Here is a 21,843-nt window from a genome sequence, read left to right as displayed (position 1 = left end):
AATCCCTGGAGCTGTGGCCGGTGCGTGCCTGCCGGGAAAAAATGCAGCCAACCCGAAGAACTTTGTCGAAGGGCAGTATCGTACCCCTCGTAAACAGTGTATTCAAACAAATTACAGACATAATGCAGAAATTACTGGGTAAAATTCTCTGGCTGATGTTATGATTGCAGTTGTACATCTGGCCTTAAAAACCTATGAATCTGTGATGCAGATTCTAGCATTTTGTCTCTTGCTATAAAAGGGAATCATGAGAAAACTTAGAGCAGAGTGAAGCCAACGTAATAAAATATAAATCTGCAGTTAATATTAGTTTGCGAGTTCATTAAGTAGTGTATATTTTCTTCCTCCAGTGGGCCATAAATAATAGGTACTGCTACAGCTTGCACTGCACTGTAGCTGGTTTCCACTGATGGAAATGTTTCCAAGGTTCTCGCCTGCGTGTTTTTTGTCCCGACTCAGTGTAGCTAATTAATACAAAACATCTGCTCCCTGATGACTTTGATTTCTTTCAAGAGTTTATTTTTTTTCATTTGTTTGTGCTTTCTTGGATTATTTTTGACAGTCACTTGTTGGAGCGCCTTGGATTTATACTTTTTTGAAGAAATACTTGGCACAACAGAGAAAACAGTTGGAAAATGAATGGCAACAATACTGTAGTAAAACCAGTGAAGATTTATGAAGCAGGAAAACGTCGACTCATGATTATGAAGAGTCCTCTGCAGTCAGTGTGTCTTGGTAGTGCTGTGAACTCTAGGAGCACAGGAGGAAGGATGGGGAGGTATGCAGTGTAAGGAGAAACCAGTTCTCTTAATGGTGATGTCTGTGGCAGCTCTACCCCCTGCCTTGGGAAAGAGGTGAAGAGCAGAGGCGTGAAGCTTGGTGGAAAGCCTGTGATGCTATTCAGGAGGCCTTCCAGTGAGGATTCGGTGCAAAGCACTGCTGTCATGTCTTGTGTACCTTGACCCTCGTCCAGCAGAGCGTTTCGCCTCGTGCTTAATTGGCAGTGTATGAGTAGTCTCATGTGAGGTTTGTCGCAAGTATTTTGACTGTAGTTGCTCCCACAAGCTATGAGTGTTGGGTCAGAGCTGGGGTACCTTGATGTAGCTCTAATCTTTTCATGGGTGGCTACCAGCAGAGTGCTTTGCCGGGAGCTGCAGGAGGATGTGGGATGTGGGAGCACTTGCTTCATGCCTTTTTTCATATGGGAGTTCAGATTCAGGTGGCCCAAAACAATGTTCAGGCTCCTGTTCAATTTGTAACAAATGTGTTAAAGTAGAGTTTTACTTCATTTGAATCAAAATGTTTTGTTTTAAACAACTGTTACTGTTTAAAAATACGCTACTTTACAAATCATGTGGTGTTTTGAAATATTTATCCAGGCTTTAAGGAAGGTTTCTTTACTCCTGTTTGTTTTGTGATGGAAACTGTATTTATAGGGTATTGATTTGGTCAAAGAGGATGTTCTTTTGCTCCTGCTTTAGGTGTATTTCAGTGAAATGAAAAAAAGATTGTTACGGCTGTATAGCTTCATGGCATAACCTCCATCACCTTTTGCTGTTTTGACCATTTTGCCTCTTCTAGAGCAATTTGTCAGGATAAACTTTGGTAGAGCATGCCTTGTGGTAAGCCTTAGCTTGCAAATGGTGCTGCTGAAGAGCAGGACTACTCTGGTGTGTAAGGGTTTATTGGAAATCGGCTCAAAGACCATAGCAACCCAGAAGAGTTCAGTCATTTTTATGTCTGTAGAGACTTTGTCCCGGCGTGAGCAATGAAGGTTTTTCTAGAAGATTCTTAGATGCTGAAGTGGCAGGAGGATGTGTGGCTGTTAGGATGAGAAGTGCTCAGCCTGTTGGTGGGGTATTTTTTTTTCAGCTTATTTTTTTGCCATTTGAAATTGGAGTGAAGAAAATGAAGCTGCTCCAGCTGATCCCACCCCAGCCGAGAGCCAGAGGAGCCATCTTGCTGCAGTGATGTGAGCAAAAAAATTCCGTGGATTGGTGGCTTCTACGTCAGGCATTGTACCATCATGGTAGACCTGTCCTGCTTTTGCCTGGGCAAGCTAATGCTGCCACATGGCACTGTTTTAGGTGGCTGTGTCCAATGGGGTGCCCTGCTGTGTGGACAACAATGTTGTTGGTTTAGGTCAACGTTGAATGCCATCAGCCCTGGTATTTTTTGTGCTTCCTTCCAGCCATAATCGCTGTGTAGCCATAGTGAAGCTGCTAAATGCCTGGCTCTGTGAACGTGACAGCGACATCTGAGTAAAAAACTGTATCCACTCTCCCTGTCAGAGATTCTTGAGTGAAAAACAGTATTAATTCACCAGCTAGAGTTCAGGGCAAAGGTTTAGATCACTTCTGCTTTTATTCTAACTTGATTGCTCACCCGTAGTAACTAGCCTGTCTGAGAACAAGAGTGTATGCAAATTCCCCAGGCTATTATTCTGTATTAAAAAAGGAAAAAAAAAAAAAAAAGGCTGTGGTATGACTTTAGACTTAATCATCATTTATCCTACCCTGAAGGCATGGAAGTTAATGATGATATAGATCTGTGCGGTTTTGTGTTCCCCTTGACTGAGCATTAGAAATAATTAGGGCTTGTGGGATGGATGCACTGATGGTGGAGATGAGCAGAAAACATTTTTGAATGTGTGTGTGCCTCTTCCAAGTTTGCTGGCAAAGATAAGGGCGCTGAGAGTGTGCTTATGTGTTCCAAGGTTTCTTGCTTGTTCGTAGAGACATTGATAGGTGGTGTTGAGGAGAAAGGAACTGGTAATAAATGAGTTCTGTTACTTTGGAAGCTTTCAAGTTTATGGGCCAAGCAGAGTTGCTAGCGATTTCTGGAGAGATTTCTTCAGTGGAGTGAGGTCTCCTGCATCCCAAGGGCTGCCAAGTACAGCTCTGTGTGATGCCTGTGGAGTATCTACAGCATCGGGGCTGGTCCAGGAGTCACAAACTAGACAGGAGCTGGCACTAGACCTCCTGAAGTATGGAAGCCTTAAGCACCATAGGTGGAGGTTTTCCCAAATTACCTCCTTCAGTGACCTGAGTGTTTGGGTTAGTAGGTTATTAGACAGCCATGGCCAAATGCATGCTGATGGTTATTGCAGGTTGGATGGGGAGGAACTTGTTTTGCTGCTCTGGAGGAGACCTCTGGTCTCTTTTTCTGTCTTGCTGTGGGTTAAACCAGAGACAGTTTCAGGGATTTTTATTCAGGTGCAAAAAAGCTTCATCTTTTCCCAGGCAGCCATGTGGTGGGTTATGGAAGCATCTGTTGAGGATGGTAGAAGCCCTTCTCTAAAGTCTCTGCTAAAATAGTTTCCTCCATGTTGCAGGTATGTACTTTACCTGCTTTTTGTCTACTGCTTCTTCCCCAACCTGGTCAATCTGCAGTTTTTTGATGAAAGCCATTTTGGCAAAAATAATGTTCCTGCCAGGCTGGAAGGTGGTGGGAAAAAGGGTGGTGCTGAGCCCATATGGACTTGTTTAATGACACCATGTGCTGGTGGTCTCTCCAGCAGTGGGGCATGGGAAGGCAGCCTTAGAGAGCATACCGAAAGTGTTCATAGCACCATTGCCCTGAGCGGGAAGCTCCTGCAGCTGGGCCATCAGAGAAGCCACCCACTTGGAGAGGGGGTGCTGGGGCTTGGGTCTGGTTTGAGGCTGGATTGGGGTGAGGTTTGGGCCTGGCAATGATGCCAGTGAAGGACACGCATACTGGAAATGACTGGGAAGGGTGGTGATGGGGAAGATGCATATACCTTGTATGTAGGTGAAACAGTGGTAATCTGTGTTTACACCATAATTTTGGGGATTCTCAAAGCAAAACGCTTCAGTCCTTGCAGGCAATTTAGAATAACTGCTGGCTAAATATATACCTCAGAGGAGATCAATGCAGTGTAGTATTTTAGAAGATATTCTATGAGGGCAGTCCTGGGCAGAAGCCTGTGGGGCAGCCGGAGAGTCTGCTGTGCCTTAGCAGCCCCTCCGAGCTGTGCTGGGAGCCTCTCTGGTCTCCAGAGCAGCCCAGGCACAGGGGGAGCTTAAAGTCGCCTGTGGCTTTTGTCTTCCTGGCATGTGAATTTTGGGTTACTGTGCCATGCCTGTCAAAAGGTGTATCCCATCCTCTCCTATTTATTCTGCTCTATGCAGAATTCTATAAAAATAAGGGAGGAATTGAGTCTTTTCTAACTGAAGATTTAGTATTCAACTCTGCTGGCTGACTCACCGGTAGGAAAATTCCCACTGACTTGAGTTAGAGTTGAATGGGTTGTATTATCTTTTCATATGCAGAAAATTATTTTGAAATTGAAGTTAATAACAGCAATTTAAAAATTGTCGTTGATAGAAAGATGGTACAATATTTAGTTATATCATGTTCTTTTTATGATTTGATGTTTGAATAAAAGCACTTTTTCTGCCTTTTTTCTTAATTAGCGTGTCATGAAGAAGTTTATGGCATCAAACACACTGTCTGATTACATTCATTAGTAGCATCTCCAGGACAAGTTTTAATTAAGTTGTACAATGTAGATCAATACTTGTTTTGCATCCATTGCAACTTAAGACGGGAATATACTGTTCTGCACAGTTTAATTACAGTGATTGTAGTAGAAGGAATTTGGGTAAACTTGACATTTTGGCAACTTCAGTCTCTTCTCTTGCTTTTTAAAATAGTATACGGTTATAAAATGGGACATGTTATTTATGTGTGTCCTATTTTGAAGTATATATTAAGATCACCCTTTTTATCCCATTAAAAAGAAAATTCAGTGTGGTTCAGGAGCACTGGATTACTGGTGCTTGACTTTAGCTGAAGCAGGAGTCCTTAATGAGCATTTTACCTGCAGATTTCAGGAGGAAAAAGGCTGGCCATCACTGGGTGCTATATCTAATGGTAGATGATCGCAATACTTTATTTTGCTTAGGCTGTGGGGTGGAAAGCCACCTAATTGTATGTTTACTTACTGTGGATGTAGTTCAGTGTAGTTTCTGAGTATTGCTTCCACCAAATGTCCTGTAGCTCGGTAGCATTGCCAGCTCCCAACTGTTTTCTGTTTTGGCAGGAGAAAGCAATCTGAGCATGAAAACCTGGAGCTACCGAGTGTTTTTGCTCAACATCACAAAAATATACTTGACCAAGCAGAACATCTGTATGCCTTATGATAGTGTGCTGTGTTAATACTTGCATACATTGTGAAAATGTCTGGATAGACAAATCTTATTTAAGAGAAGTATTTGACGCCAGAACTGAGAATGATTCCCCCCCCCCCCAGCATTCTATTTTTCTGTTTTGGGCTGTTTTTATGTACAAGGGACTACAGCAAATTGACTTGGAGAACTTGTTTTTTTGTGGGTGTTTTATTTTTTCATACTAAATCCTTTGTTTAATCTTCATTTGGTTTTTAAATATTCGTTAAGATTTTAAAGACCCATGCCTTTCAGTATAATGTACTTCTGGATTTTCGTACTTTGCCTCTTTAAATAGTGTAATCCTGATATCTGAGGTACTCAGCAGCATTTTTAATTTGGTCTGTGGTGACCAGGGCTGGTGTAAGGAAAGGTCTGTGTGTCTCAGAGGCATTTGCGCTGGTATATCTGGCTGTGCAGAGACAGCAAGTCAGCCTGATACGAGTACTAGGGGTGCGGGTTATGATACTCAAATCCTTTATACTTGTGCATGCAACCTGTTTATTTCTGTTCTCTAGCAATCTTGAAGTACCTGCGTGGCTGGTACTAATGGAGTGAGCATAAAGCTGCCTCCATCTGTTTCAAGCTTGTTCTTGGGCTGGATCATCAGGGGCTGGAAAGTCTTGAAAGCCCAGTTGTGAAAACTTCCAGTGGAATTTTTAAAGAGTGCACAAGGTTGCGATCAGCAATTGAAGACCCAGAGAGATCGCTTCGTTTTCAGGAGTGACATGAGTACAAAAATTGAGGTATTAAGCAGAGAAATATACTGTGAGAAGCGAGTGTTGTAATCCAAAGAGGATATCTGATATCGTGTGCTTTTAAAGTAGAAGAAAGTTTCTCCTAGTCTGAGATTTTTCTAGGACAGCTGTCGATTCAGAGATGAGCTTTTAAATTGGAGATTTAAAGCCCAGGGTGCAGGAGGTGAAAGCTCAGCACCAAAAGCTGCTATAATTTTTCTTAGCTGAGTGAAGTGTGTGTAGATCTAATTACTTCACACTTTTTACTCAGTATTTTGAGTAAAATGATGCGGGGGGAAAGTTATAAGCTTGGGAATTTTTTTTTTTTGCTGTTTAATGTAAATTGTTGATTGTTTATGTGACTTAGTGACTCCAAATTCTTGTGCATGTGTGGGAAAGTTCCCTTGGATATCTTGCAATGAAGTTGTCAAAGACTTGGGGAAAAGCTTGGGAGAGGGAGAAAAGAATAGTTTCCTGGTAACAGTAATACTTGAAAAATTGAATTCATGATAATCAGGAAGCCGTACATGTTGTTTCTTCTTTCATTTTTGTCTTAAAGGCCTGATTATGCTAAAAACATATGCCACCTTAGAAATGTGTGTATAAACACACATAGATGTTTGTGAGCATATGCCTATACCTGTATACTGTATGTCTTATGCATAGACATAAACACACAGTGCGCATTATGTATTTATTGCCCCCATGTACCAGATCCTAAGAACATGAAGGATCTGAATCTTACAGGAGTTTAGTGCATTTGCAACTTGGTTTCAGTGGCAGATCTCGAAGGAATAAAGTAATACATATACAGAATTATTTTCAGTGTATGACCTCATTATTAGAGGAGTTATTGCATGGTTATTTTGCTTTACAAAACTCCAACTTCCTTGGTTAATTATAAGCAGCCTGTTTACCATAGTCACCCAAGCCTTGAAATATTTACTGAAGTTTGTAATCCATCCATCTTCCTTAACAGTTTTTTCTCTTATTTTCAGTGAATTTACTGGATTCACGAACAGTAATGGGCGATCTAGGATGGATAGCCTACCCAAAAAATGGGGTAAGTCTCTGTTGTTGTTTGCTTTCTCTCTCGCAAATTATACTCACCATTTCCATTCGGAAAGTAGACTACTGGGTTTAAAAAATCCCTGGAGTGATTTGTCGGCAATGGAGGGAAAAAAATAAATAAAACAACAAGCTGTGACTGGAAAAATGGAGCTGTGTGGCTAGGGAATTGATTTATTTATGCTGTAGAGCCAGCCACAAGTATTAAAAAAAAAAAAAAAAAGTCAGCCCCCTCACTCCTTCCCTAACCAAAAAAATCCATGAGGTTACTTACATTTTTTTAAAATTATAAATTCCTGTTCTTTTTTTGAGCCTTTGGCATAAATGTACAACACAATTTTCTGGAAGTTTTTCTTCTGAAACACAGGGTCTATGACATTACTGTTAGCTTTAAATGAACAGGGCTATTCAGAATTACTTTTCAGGGTCATGATAGAATTCTGGGAGCTGATATCACTGGGACCAGAGCTGAGTTTCAAGCACCTTGAAGAGCGTCTGTCTCTTACTGTTAGCTATACTGAGAATTGAAAGAACCTGGCCTCCTAATTTGATACCTGAATTAAAGGCTGGAGTTTAGATGCATTAATATCCTCCAGTGTGTGTGCATGGCCTGACTGCATTGTGCAAGCAGTAATTGCTGTGACTTTTGGTCTTTGGTTTGGCTGGGGCATCTGCAATGCTGTACTGTAGCAGAGCTTTGACACTGGCTCAGAAGGTTGACTTCTACACGATGTTGAGTGTTCCTGTCAGTTCCCGGGAGCCCTGAGCACCATGTGAGATGAGAAAGCATCCCAAGATGGAAATGCTGCACGACTGAGCCCTCCAATAAAGCAGCTCTCAGGAACATCTTATTCCAGAGTTTTAGTCACCAGCTGAAACAGGCTGCAGAATTGTCTTGGACTCTAGTTTGGTTGTCTTAAAATTGGTGGCAATGTTTATATGAAATGCAGCCAACCCTGCACATATGTATTACACAGTGAATTAAAATCTGGCTTTCCATGTATTCTGTGTAGGTGAAAGGTTGTGGAAATGGCAGCCTCATTCAGACAGCCTGCGTGCTTGCAGGCACAGGTTATGGCAGGGATGTAAAAGCTGCGTGGGGAGCTGAGTTTATTCTCAGCTCAGTTCAAGATCTAATCCTGTTGCAGTCAGTCTATAACAATATTTTTTCTCTATTGATTTAAAGCCAAGAACTAAGCTTGCTCCCCTTGTGTGTGTGGGCGTCAGAATAACCAGTGCCAGACACTCTGGCAGAGCAATGTGTTGATGCCATGGTACACCATAAAGATCACAGTATCCATTTCTTAATGGAAGATTTTTCCTTTTTGAACACCTCTAGGTATTTTTCCTATGGTACAAAGCACAGTTGCTGTATATCTTAATGTCCTTAGGAATATCAGTAGAGAAATAACTAGGCCTGAAGAGTTGAGAAGATTCCTGAGTATCATAGAATCATAGAGTCATAGGTTGGAAAAGACCTCTAAGATCATCAAGTTCAACTGTCAACCCAGCACCACCATGCCTACTAAACCATGTCCCGAAGTGCCACATCTACACGGTTTTTGAACACCCTTAGGGATGGTGACTCAACCTCTTCCCTGGACAGCCTGTTCCAATGCCTGACCACTCAGTAAAGAAATTTTTCCTAATATCCAGTCTAAACCTCCCCTGATGCAACTTGAGGCGATTGCCTATCGTCCTGTCACTAGTTGCTTGGGACAAGAGACCAACACCTGCCTCACTACAACCTCTTTTCAGGTAGCTGTAGAGGGCAATAAGGTCCCCCCTCAGCCTCTTCTTCTCCAGACTAAACAGCCCCACTTCCCTCAGTTGCTCCTCGTAAGACTTCTTGTCTAGACCCTTCACCACCCTCCTTGCTCTTTTCTGGACACGCTGCAGCACCTCAATGTCCTTCTTGTAGTGAGGGGCCCAAAACTGAACACAGTACTCAAGATGCAGCCTCACCAGTGCCGAGTAAAGGGGCACGATCACCTCCCTGCTCCTGCTGGCCACACTATTCCTGACACAAGCCAGGATGCCGTTGGCCTTCTTGGCCACCTGGGCACACTGCTGGCTCATGTTCAGCCACCAACACCCCAAGGTCCTTCTCCGCTGGGCAGCTTTTCAGGCACTCCTCCCCAAGCCTGTAGCGTTGCATGGGGTGGTTGTGACCAAAGTGCAGGACCCGGCATTTGGCCTTGTTGAACCTCATACAATTGGCCGCAGCCCATTGATCCAGTCTGTCCAGACCCTTCTGCAGAGCCTTCCTACCCTCGAGCAGATCGACACTCCCACCCAACTTGGTGTCATCTGCAAACTTGCTGAGGGAGCACTCAATCCCCTCATCCAGATAATTGATAAACATGTTGAACAAGACCGGATGTGTGTGTAGATGAGTTAATGAAAAGCTAAATATCCTGTGCAAAAGCCTCAGTTGTGTTTTTTTTCATTATTTAGAGAAACCTTTCTATATTTAATAGCTCAGTTTCTAAACAGCAACTGGAAGTGCACTCATGAATGCCAAATTAATAGTTACGGACTCAAAAGGGAGGAGTTTTTCATTAAATTAAATTCCACAAATAAAAAGTGAATCAGGCAGTTGGTTTTTGAATTTCTAGAAATCTCCTATTAATCTTCTTTGTTTTTGTGGGACATCATGAAAATTCATGAGGTTAGCCCAATTGTCTCTTTAAAGGCCTACTATATTTGCAGTATTTTACAACTACTGAAAAGATTCTTTCCAGACTTACTTTTCTAACTCCCTTATCTGCACTGCAATCAGCTATGCTGCAGTCATACTCTGTTTGCCTAGTTTTTTTAAAAGATCTACCTTGTATAAATGTTTTAAGTAACTCTCACTTCAGAATTTCAATCTGGAAAAGGAGGGAGCTTTGACTGAGATCAGAGATATGTAAGCTGTTCGGTTTTGAGATATTCTCATACAAATTTTCTATGTCAGGATGTCCTCTTAGGGAATATTTTGGAAGGTTGTGTATCTGTCTGCACAGTCCCCCATCACGAAAAGTAGCAGAAATGTCGTGTGTCACAGTTTGTAACACTACAGTGTGTAGATATAGACCATGTGCTGAAGTAAGCTTTTTAATGAATGGTATTTTATTATTGCTATTAATAGTATCCTGCAGAGTCTAGTCACTTTTCAAGTATTTGGTTGTAATTTCAATAGTGATATAGTTACAAGTGAAGATACATTAGCTTTCGAAGCCGCCTTCCACCTCTCTGGTGTTGCCGCTTCTCCACTTGATTTTTATTATGAATCTTAAGGAAACAGTTTTTTTCCTAGAATCACACCTGCTGGAAGTAGTAGATTGCACCAGGAGCACAGCTGCTGTTAAAGAAAGCAAATGTTTAGTCTTTATAGCTGCATGGGAGTGCGTGGACATTACCTGTGTATCACAAAGGCTTGAGCTGGTAGGTTTTGAAAACAAATTTCTACATTTATTTAATTCACTCCCCACAAAACCCAAAAAAACCTCATCGAAACAATGAGGGGTAGAGGTCCAGTCAAGCCAAATGAGCTTGATTTTGGCAGATCCTTTGTTGGTGTCATAGTCTAAACTTCTGTTATGGCTGTGTGCTGTGGTAATTTTTGTGTATTAAAGCCTTAAGACATTCCATGTGCCAGGGAGGTCCAGCTTCTCTCATTTTGCCTGTTACTCACCTCATTTTTGCTGAACACAATGGGAAGTGTGATCTAACTTCGGAAATGAAAGCAGCGGTGTATGGGAAGGAGACTGACCTTCCGTTCTGGAGATAGATTAGGCTTAGAGGTAGACCTGTTTCATGGCTGTAATTCCAAATAAAGCACCATAGCTGCATAGTAATTTGACTGAAATATGCTGTGGCCAAGCGGGGGTTGAAACAATGTCTCCTGGTATGAACAATTGGCTGTTGTACAGGAGAAGGTACTTGCTTCTCTGCTGCTTTGCTCTGAAGGATTGATGAATCCTGGTAGTGTGGCTTCCTGGCTGCCCCAGGAGGCCTTCCCTGGCTGTGCGTGTTCAGCAGCTTGCAGCAGTTGTGCCATCGGTTCTTAAACCTGCAGTTACATCTGTCAGAGCATGAGCGAAGTCCTCGTGAGGTCCGCATGGCCATGGAGCTCAGAAAAAGGAGACCCTCCCTGCCAATGTAGCGTGGTCAGCATGGTCCCTTTCGCAGCTCAAGTTGCGAGTTGATCCTGTTTGGAATTGGTCCTATTATTACATGCCAAAGGGACAATTTGGATGTTGCTTTGTGGCTCATGTAAGTTTTCTTTAACCTGAAGGAGGTTATTGGAATTATCAGAGGCTATATCAGGAAGTCTGGTCCCTCTTGTGTAGTAGGAGGCCCTCCAAGCACTTTAACAAAACCAGACAGGTCTTTTTCATTAAAACCTGTGCTTGGACAGCAGGTCTGCAAAGCCTGTGAGTCTCTTTCACCTCTGTCATTATTCCTGGAGTGCTGCTTAGGGTTACCCCAACTGGGCACATCAGAGGTTTATGTGTGCATTGTATGTGGCTGTGGCACAGACTAGCTCTGACCTACAGAAACTGCCTGTGCTATACATAAGGTTTTATCATATGGAAGCTCACAGAAGTAGGAACAATGGTAAGTACTGTGAGACAAGTAGGTGGGTCAGGTAGTGTTTGTAGGCTGTATTGCCTCCTCTCCTCCCTTGATTTGGCAGGAGACTCTGCGTGATGCATTTTGACTCCCTGCAAAGCCATAGCAGGGGAAGAAGCTACAAAGAGACTCCTGTAAACCTGTGCTGTTCAGTTGTACTTTGTCTGGCCAAGTAAAAACACAGCCACTTTTAACAATATCCAGATAATTACAAAACTTACTGATTAAAATAAGTGCTTTCTTTTACTGGCTTGATTTATTCAGTGATTATGTCTGATTTTTGTTTCAGTTGCTATAATAGCACTGATTTATTTGTTTCAGACCATCCCTCTTTTCAGGGTTTATTTTAAAACTTCTTTACAGCTTAGAAGTACTCTTTTTTTCTGTCCAGCTCAGAGTGTTGCACACCTGCTTTGCTTTTGTGTGATGGGTTCTTTCCTATCTCCTCCACCTCCCTTTGATTTCCCTGACCTTCCTGTAGCACAGAACAGGAAAGCCTCTGTGGTCTTTGGGGTATTGGCTGTGTGCTGTGGCTCGTTGCATCGCTCCATGTGCTGGGATATTTTTTTTTTTAGGCTCAGACAGGAAGACAAACACATACTAAGGAACCTGGTCCTATGGTGGTATTCAGAATTCTTTATTCATTGCAGAAAATGAGTGAGCTAGATGATGTGGTGCATGTGAACGGCAAGAGGGAATGCAATTGCCCCTGCTTTTTGTGGTTAATAAGGCCAAATAACGAAAGCTGAGGGGTAAGCAGCCAGACTGATTCTGCAAGTTGCTTCTCATTTATGTAGGACGTTGGTGGGTTTCATTTCTCTTTTTTTTTTTTGCGAGCATCATTTTTGGCAGGTATCCTAGGGTGCCTCTTTGAAGTTAAAAATAACGGTGATTTAGATTGCTCAGCATAGTTTGTGAATAGATTCATGTTGCTCTCTGTCGATCTTAGTTCAGATAGAGATTTTATACAGGAATCCTGGATTGGAGGCAGTGTTGCCCGCAGGGATAGAAATAAAACAAAGGGGGTGGGATAGAGGGTAGTGAAAGGAGAAGGAGGATTCTTGGCACCACTGAGCTGTGTCATGTAGCTATGATTATAATTGGCATTTTCAGGGCAGTACTTTTGGCAGCCTGTGGTTTTTTAGCTGCAAATGCTGCTGCTCAGCTGTGACCGATGTAGAAGAGGAATCAGGGGGATATACTAACAAGGCAAGAATGCAATTCATATTGCAGCAGGGAGCATGATGGAAATAAGTAATACCTGAGTAGGTGAAAAGAATATGTTAGTGACACCTTAAAACCCTGCAATTTGGCTGCTTTGTTTATATGTACATGCTTTTGTGCATGTGCAGGTAAGTAAGAAACATGCTGCACGTCTGAGTATTTGCAGTAAACTGAGTAATCAAAACCAAAGCAGCACTAAAAATTTTCTGTTATATAGACAATAAAGTCATTTTACGTGAAGAATTTATGGGATGATGTTGAGTTTGACAGAGTTGAAATATATGGGGGGGGTTGTTTTCTACTAGAATTCCTTAAGGTAAAATGCAGTATGTATACATGTAAACTTCCATCTTCTGTGACCCTACCCCTAGTTGTTCAAGTGCTTACGGTCATTTTTACTCATATCTCATGGGACCATGATGATGTGTTTTCTTTTGGTTATGCTGCCTGTGCCAGAGTGATTCATGCGTGCTTGTATTGTGTAGCAAAATTATAACAAAAGAGCTTGAGCTTTGGATCTGAAAGGACACCAGAAGTTAATAATGCAGTTGTGCAGGACCATTGTGATAACTGAGCTAAACTGTGTTTTAAAGCAGTATTGGGTTCACGTTTGAAACTCTGAAAGCTCTAAAGTGAGACTGAAGATGGTGGAGTTGATGGGAGTGGAATTCGGCTAGCTGACTACTGTTAAAATTGGTGGATTTCCCTGGTGAGTTGGTGGCCTTGCCAGTGCTGTAGAGCTGCTTTTGTTTCACAGACCTTGAATATATTGATCAAAATCTAAAGAGATCAGCTTTGCAATGGAGAGATAGGTCTTGTATGGAAAGCCTGATGGAGCTGGGTGTAGCACAAGGTATTGGACTGGCCAACAACCACTTTGAGGGATGCAGAGAAGAAAGGAATAACTGCTTGCCCAGGTTGGCGATGGGTAGCAGAAGAAAAATAGAATTTGTTTCAGCTAAGCTGATTCACTTTAAATTTGATGGAAAGTGTTTTCTACTGGTGCATCTTTGGGGCAGATGTTTCTTTCACAGGAGGCCTCTGACAGCAGGTCAAACCATCATCTCTGTTACTCTGGACAAGAAGAGTTCATGTCTTCTGGAGGAACAAACCAGCTGATCTGTTTTGGTCTTTTCCAGCCCTACATGTGAAGCCCTGCTGTTTGAAACCTTGCCCTGACTCTGTCTAGGGTGAGATCTGTTTTGTTTTTCTGAGCTTTCTTTTTTTTTTTTTTTCAATCTTGCCCTGCTTAAAAAACATATTTTCATTATTCATTCAACATCCTGTATTTAAGATCTGATCCTCTGATGCCTGCAACAGATTAAGTATGGTATGTAGCTGCTTTTAAACCACAGCACCTCATGGTAGACATCAGTTCTCACTGAATAGCCTCACCTTTTTTTTCATGTCCTTTCTCAAATCTTCTTTCCCATCTGAAGTTAAATCTTCTCACTCCGTTTGAGAATGCTCTTAAGCTTGTGCTCCTGGACCCTGAGCTAGCTGCACTTTGATTTGTACATGAATCAAGCCTTTATTTGGGAGCAGCATCTGGCGAGGCATAGACCTTATTAAAGGAGATCTAAAATGCTTACTCTAAGATACTGTAAAATAAATTAATACTAGTAAGATTAAGAATAAACCAAATCTTTATCTCGGCTAGAACTCTATTACCAAATAATATATTACTATGCTGGTCTTGAAAATCCACCGTAGAAGAAATGAAGGCTGATCCTTTAGTATACCATTTTGTAAATACAGTTGTCAGCATTAGGTTCCTTCACACAAGCTCATTGGGCAAACAGTAATCCCCTTTCATGCTAAAAAGTCTTTTTTTCTCTAGTGTCTAGGAATTACATTTGGGGATAAAAGAGCTTTGAAGAGCTTTATCTTCTAAAACCATTGTTTTCTCTGTTACTTTTGTTCAAATTTCAGAAATATTGGTATCCAACAGTTAGTAACTGTACAATTAACGTGTATAAATGTAGTGCTGTCATGGAGAATCTGAAGCTTTGCAGAATAAAGAAAATACTACTATTACAGAATGCATATGCAACAGCCCAGGGTTTATAAAACATGAATTAGAATGATAGCTTATGTTGATGAATTTTTGTAGTATGTTACAATATTTCATATGCGAAATATATGTTTCAGTGGATTGCTTATCGCTTAATTGCATAATCCTTTTATAAGACTTAAAAGGCATTGGCCTTGCTCTTGCCCCATTTGAAAACATATATATATTTATTCAGGTTAATGGCTTATTTGGGTAACTAAATTCAAGGCTGAAGTCCTGTTTGATTTATTTACTTCCTTATAATAGAGGAAAGTTGGTTTTATTTTCATGTTACTCATTCAGGAAAGCCAGATCAAAAAACATGAAATAAAATGAATGCTAACTTCAGAAAGGGAAACACATGGCAAGTTTGTTTAGAAGGAGAGACATTAAATGCAAAATTCCTGAAAATAATGTTAAAATGGAAGCTGCTTTTTTGTATTCATGACCAGTTGTTGCCTTGTGTATTGCATAGTGAATGAAGACAATAAAAATTGGAGGGCTTTTTTGAAGACCCATTACCTAGCTTAAAATGAGTAAGGATAACTTTTTGATTGACTTCTGTTTTCCTGCAAAGTCCTGATATGCGGCTGTTCAAGAAATACTTCAGCAGCTGAACTTCTAGGATGGTTAGAACAAACTTGCATCAATTTTGCAAGTTATTAATGGGAACGGTTCAGGATTTTCAGAGACTGAAAACAGCAGCATCATGTTCTTTCTCTGCTTGTCCTGGTCACAAAAACGGGATGTTTTTTGGTTGCTGAAGGCTGTGTGCACATACAAAAGGAGAGGGTGGGTCTGGGTTTTTTGCTAGCAAAAGAAAATGCTGGTATTTTAGGTGGATGCTCTTTTTGCCTCAAGATATTTTGGTTTTATAGTCTTAACTTACCTTAAGATGTCTTCGTTTTGAGGGGGAAAAGCATGTTGAGCTCTATGATTTAGTGTGTTTGGCTAAAGAAGGCAGTAATCACGAGATCTGTCAGTTTTAACATTGAAAATACTGTGGCAAAACAGATTGGAGATTAAGTACCAGGAGTACACATGGATGCAAACACATCCTTTCAGGGGTTGTGTGTTAACTCTTCTCCAAAGAAAAGTGGTAGCTCCTCTCACCAGTTTTTAGGCTCTTCCCAACACAAATGATGAAGCGTTGTTGAAGGGGATGCGGGTGACACCTGGCTATCGGTCGTCTCTGCGTTACCACTGTGACATTGTGTGCTGCCAAGCCACCATGATGCGTTATTTGTGCCCCGTGGGCTGAACAGTGGCTGCTGCTTCCCCTGCCTGGTCAGAGGGTTTGGGGGAAGAGAAATCACACCAAAACCCTTAAAAAATAAAGACCCTGCCATCCTGTGGGGAGTTGTGAGCATTTAGGGGAGAAAGCAATTATTTTTTCCATGTGTAATAGGAAATCACTGTTCCTTGCTTCTATTTCAGGATGGTTTACTGAAAACACATCAGTGGTGTAGTAGTGGTTTAGAGTTAGAAGTGGATGACACTTGCATGTTAGTTTGATCCTCACCTATCCCTGTATGATCTTGGTGATCTTAGTAAGGAATAATCCATGGGCAAGTTGCCAGATAGCTGCAGAGGGGGCAGGATCAGGCTCTGGGAGTTGGTTGGAAGCAAGTGTTGTCCACCCCCCCCCCCCCAAGAAGAGTTGGGGGGCTGTGCATCAGCGTATTGATGAAGGAGGACAAGGAATTGCCTGCTGGGCTGGGCACCACTGGGGCAGCTCCCCAGAGAGGGGTGGTTATGGTGAGGAGTGGACGTTGCTGGTGGCTTTCTAAAAACTGCATCTGTCAGACTAGGCTGAAGCACACCTAGCACAGCCATTGATGTGCCTCCTTTTGCTGTTTTCCAAGAAGGAAAGTAGTATTAGGTACATTGTTGTTGCCAAAATGCTCTGATAAGCCTTTAACTTGTATATTCTTGCTTATTTCTCTTCTGTGTTCATTACTCCAGCAAGTGCCAGGCCACTGCTTTGATTATACTGAATTTTTGATTTAACAAAATAAACAGTAGAAAAAATAAAATTATTCTATTTTAAGCATGTGTGTTTAAATTGTTAGAAAAGTTAGCCCTTTAAGACTGTGCATCGTATTGATTTTGGTGTATATGAACTACCTATATATTGAAACACAGAAAATGGTGTCCTGTAGATCTGTTACTGTGATGAAAGAAGATAAACCAGAAGCTTGTAAAGGTATGTGCTTTCTGTGGATAATTACCCTCCTTGGGATGCTTTATTGCAGCATCAAAGCTGAGAACTTTTGGCTCTGAACGGGGGGAAGGACTGAGCATTTATGCTATAAAAATTCTTACTTGGCTTCAGCAAAAATATTTTGGGGCAAGAGACCTGACCCTCATCTTCAGAGGTCTTCCTATAACAGACATGATTCTTTCTGTAATATTGACAGTCCGTAACGCTGTGCAGAAGATGCAGTTGGCAGGAGGAGATAGCACAGAGGGTTTCTTAATGTGATTTGAGATGTTGGTGTGCACTGTTAATCTGTCTGCAGTTCTGTTCCGGTTGTGCGGAAGAGCTGCAGGCTTGGTGGTGTTCTTGCTCAAGTCGGCCCCTCCCTTGCCTTGGGCTGTGAGCTAGACCAAGAACTGGTGAGTGAGGGCAGGGTGAGAGAGGATGTGATGACAGGACTTTGTAATTTAAATACCTACTTATTGAAAGTAATCTTTCAGAATTAATTGATTTTTTTTTTTTTAGGTGTTGGAGTTTCTCTGTGATGCAGATGTACTGCTTTCAGGGAGGGGTCCTGCTGCGATGATATCCCCAAGACCCAGCTATACCCAGCAGATACAAAGTGGGATGGGAAAATTGTCTGTTTCTCAAAAGGGGGCCTTAGACTTGCTATTTTTTCCTCCAGCTGTTTAGAAAAGCTAGCACCTTCTGCCTGTGCTGGCAGACTTTTTCACTGGGACCTCTGTTTTTATTTTTAGGGTTTTTTTGGGGTGATTTGTCTTCGCATACGCAGCGTGCAAACTCCAGTTACAGCACTGATGATGTGGTTGTCCTGGTTTCCTTCTGGAACCTAGGGGTCATTCCTGAAGTTTGTCGCTTGAAGTTGAGGGCCATGAAAATACGATGTCTGCTCAGCATTGCTTGCTCTTGATTCAGTCAACAGTAAAGGATAACAAAAATGTGGCCTTTGGTCTTCTGTTCAGAAACCTTGGGGGTGTACAGTTTTGGTTTATTTTAGCTTTATTTTCTTCAAAAATCTGGAAGATTTTGCACTGGAGAGGTTTGCCTTCGTTTCAAACCTCCGAACAGTTTGACTGGGCAGCTGTTGGAGCTCCTTGCAAGACATAATTCTAAGCGCTGTTACAAATTGTAGGGCATGCACTGACTGTTTTAGTTGATTGCAATGCAAATGTATAGTAAGCCCGTCAATTGTATCCAGTGTTGTGATTACAAATCATTACAGTAAAGCAAGATTATTCAGTTTGTCGCAAATCCTTCTAGACTACACAATTAAAGTCGTAACCACAAGTATAATCCTGTGAGATAAAGTCACTTCATTACACAATCTCCTTCTGGTTTACTGTTTGCTTTATTTTGATGCCAGATTGAATAACTGAATGTTCCTGTGTAGTTAACTTCAATGGCAGCATGTCTGCTTTTTGTGTTGCTGCTATTTCTGGAGGATATTTTACAACCTTAAAAATACGGATATTGATTAATACAGTAGTTGGACAAAGCCCTGATGATTTTGGTTGTAGTGGTGGGAGAATCAACTTAAAAATGATGAAGTTTTAGAAAAGAATTGCTAGTTTTGTCAATCGGATATCTTGTCAGATGATCAGAAAATAAAGGAGTTGCGGTCACTGATAGGTGGTGTTAGGTGATGGGGTGGGTGACTGCGAGTAGGTCGGTGCCTCCCTGCAAAAGCAGTGGCTGCAGTCGCTCTGCTGCAGAATTACAACAAGGCAGAGTACAGCTGCTGAACAGGAACAAAATGAATAGTTGACTTGGAAATGGTTTTTAGACCAAATCAAACCTTTTTGCACGGTTTCAGATACCCGTCTCCTTTCTTGAGTGGTACTTGTCTTTTCCTGATGTTGGATGTCACGATGGTTCCAGTGTGAAGGAAACTGCAGTGCGCTAAGGAGCGACTTGTGCCTGTTGGCCAGAGCCCAGTGACTCAGTGTCAGAGTAATTCTGGTAAATACCCAGACTGCGAGAATCAAAACCTGTCGGGGATTTGGTTGTTGCCCTACTGATTAATTTTAATGATAATTGAATATCTGTGGCGATTATGCAGACTGTAAGCTCAGCTTCCCAAGCCCTGTATATTCAGTTTCAAAATGCTGCTTATTCAGAGTCGGGTATATTTAACTCAGAAGGGTGGTCTCGATGTGGACAGGCTGTGCAGATAGGCAGGAGCTACTGTGTCCTTTGGAGTCGTGGTAACTAAGTCTGGCAGAGCCTGCTTCTCAGAGCCGTATCAGTGTATTGAACTGGGAGATGTCTTTAACCCACAGGGAATTTGGTTATGATGCGGCCTGCATAATGTTTGCAAAAGGCTTTTGCTGTGAAGGTGTTGGAGAGAAAGGAGGGAATTTTAAGCAGCCCTTGCTTGGTGTTTGCAAAGCTATTTTTGTTGATGCCACTAACCCAGGTAAAGCTTTCAATGACTCTTCTTCCCTGCCCCTTTTGAGCACAGCACTACTCCTGAGGTTTTCTGCTTGCAGCGTTAGCTCCTCCAGCACTAACCTGGGGTGTTTTCACTGCTGTTTGCAGAGGCTGACCGCACTGAGGCAGGATGTGTAGAAGGTCTTGTGCATCTCTCCAGGTGTCTCAGAGGGTCTTTGGCAGAAGACGGAATCTGTGTTGAGATTTTTTTGTATGAGAGGGGCTTTTCTCAGGCAAATTCCGTGGTGCATCTGTGTCTGCTGGAAGACCACATAGTGCCCCCATTGATCAAGGATAAAGCAAGCAACTGAGACCCAAAATGGGTGCTAGTGCCATAGGTATCCTGTGTTTTCTTGAACTGGGAAGAAGCCAAACTTAGCAAGGTCTTGATTGTTGCCTTTAAAAAACACTGTCCCTTTTCCTTTTTTCTGATCTTTCTTTTGTCTGTTCAAAAATAGAGCAGGAAAGAGAAAATAGAGTGAAAACGACTTTTTCACACACAATATTGTGACCAAAGCTATTACTTGGCAAATTCACTTTCTTCTCTGCTCTACACAGTTTTAAATCTGAGAACTGAACTAGTTTTCTCTCATATTACAGTAAATATGTAAGTAAGCAAAATCACAGAATTGTAGAATGGTTTGGTTTGGAAAGGACCTTAAAGACCGTCTAGTTCCAACACCCCTGCCATGGGCAGGGACACCTTCCACTAGACCAGGCTGCTCAAAGCTCCATCCAACCTGGCCTTGAACACTTCCAAGGAGGGGGCATCCACAACTTCTCTGGGCAACCTGTTCCAGTGCCTCACCACCATCATAGTGAATAATTTCTTCCTTGTATCTAATCTAAATGTGCCCTCTTTCAGTTTGAAGCCATTACCTCTTGTGCTATCACTACATGCCCTTGTAAAAAGTCCCTCTCCAGCTTTCTTGCAGACCCTTTTCAGGTACTGGCAGGCTGCTATAAGGTCACCCCGGAGCCTTCTCTTCTTCAGGCTGAACAACCCCAACTCCCTCAGCCTTTGCTCATAGGAGTGATGTTCCATCCCTCTGATCATCTTCGTGTCCCTCTTCTGGACCCGCTCCAACAGGTCCATGTCTTTCCTGTGCTGAGGGCTCCAGAGCTGGATGCAGTACTCCAGGTGGGGTCTCACCAAAGTGGAGCAGAGGGGCAAAATCACTTCCCTTGACCTGCTGGGCCACGCTTCTTTTGATACAGCACAGGATATGGTTGGCCTTGTGGGCTGTAAGTACACATTGCTGGGTCATGTCCAGCTTCTCGTCAGCCAACACGCGCAAGTCCTTCTCAGGTCTCCTCTCAATCCATTCTCCGCCCAGCCTGTATTTGTGTGTGGGATTGCCCCAGCCCAGGTGCAGGACCTTACATTTGGCCTTTTTGAACCTCATGAGGTTTGAATGGGCCCATCTCTCAAGCCTGTCCAGGTCCCTCTGGATGGCATCACTTCCCTCCAGTGTGTTGACTGCACCACAGCTTGGTGTCGTCGGCAGACTTGCTGAAGGTGCACTCAATCCCTCTGTCCATGTCACCGACAAAGATGTTAAACAGCACCAGTCCCAGTACTGACCCTTGAGGCACACCAGTCGTCACTGGTCTCCACTTGGACATTGAGCTATTGATGACAACTCTGTGAGTGTGACCATCCAGCCAATTCCTTATCTGCCAAGAGGTCCATCCATCAAATCCATGTCTCTCCAATTTAGAGACAAGGATGTTGTGTGGGGTGGTGTCAAATATTTTCCTCAATTCCAGGTAGATGACGTCCGTTTCTTTTCCCTTATCCGCCAATGCTGTAACCCCATCGTAAAAGGCTACCAAACTTGTCAGGCACAATTTGCCCTTAATGAAGCCATGTTGGCTGTCACCAATCACCTCCTTTTTTTCTATGTGCCTTAGCGTAGTTTCCAGGAGGATCTGCTCCCTGATGTTGCTCGGCACAGGTGAGACTGACTGGCCTGTAGTTCCCCAGGTCTTTCTTTTTTCCCTTTTTAAAAATGGGGGTTGTGTTTCTGCTTTTCCAGTCAGTGGAAACTTCACTGGACTACCATGACTTCCAAAATAGAATGGATAATGGCTTAGCAACTTCATCTACTAGTTCCATCAGGACCCATGAGTGCATCTGTTTAGGTCCCATACAATTGTGCACCTTCAGGTTCCTTACATGCCCGTGAACCTTTTCTTCTCCTACAGTGGGCAGTTCGTCGTTCTCCCAGTTCCTCCCTTTCCCTGCTGCAGCTTGGGAGGTGTGGTTGGAGCACATACTGATGAAGATTGAAGCAAAAA

General features: G+C 42.4%; 1 protein-coding gene across 13 annotated transcripts in view; it reads left to right on the top strand.

Moving 5' to 3' along the window:
* Positions 1 to 21,843, top strand: part of EPHA5 (EPH receptor A5) — a 209,888-nt gene that overhangs the window by 8,641 nt on the left and 179,404 nt on the right. For 12 of the 13 annotated variants that reach the window (XM_075421269.1, XM_075421270.1, XM_075421273.1 and 9 more), the window contains exon 2: positions 6,925 to 6,989. In XM_075421269.1, the coding sequence (XP_075277384.1) occupies positions 6,925 to 6,989 (65 nt within the window). Of the gene's footprint in view, positions 1 to 5,774; positions 5,936 to 6,924; positions 6,990 to 21,843 lie in introns of those variants that run through there. The other variant, XM_075421275.1, reaches the window with a different exon arrangement.

The sequence above is a fragment of the Opisthocomus hoazin genome, chromosome 5 (assembly GCF_030867145.1).
Source record: "Opisthocomus hoazin isolate bOpiHoa1 chromosome 5, bOpiHoa1.hap1, whole genome shotgun sequence".
Taxonomy (NCBI): domain Eukaryota; kingdom Metazoa; phylum Chordata; class Aves; order Opisthocomiformes; family Opisthocomidae; genus Opisthocomus; species Opisthocomus hoazin.
Note: the sequence above shows the minus strand (reverse complement) of the source record. Positions and strands in the feature narration are given on the sequence as shown.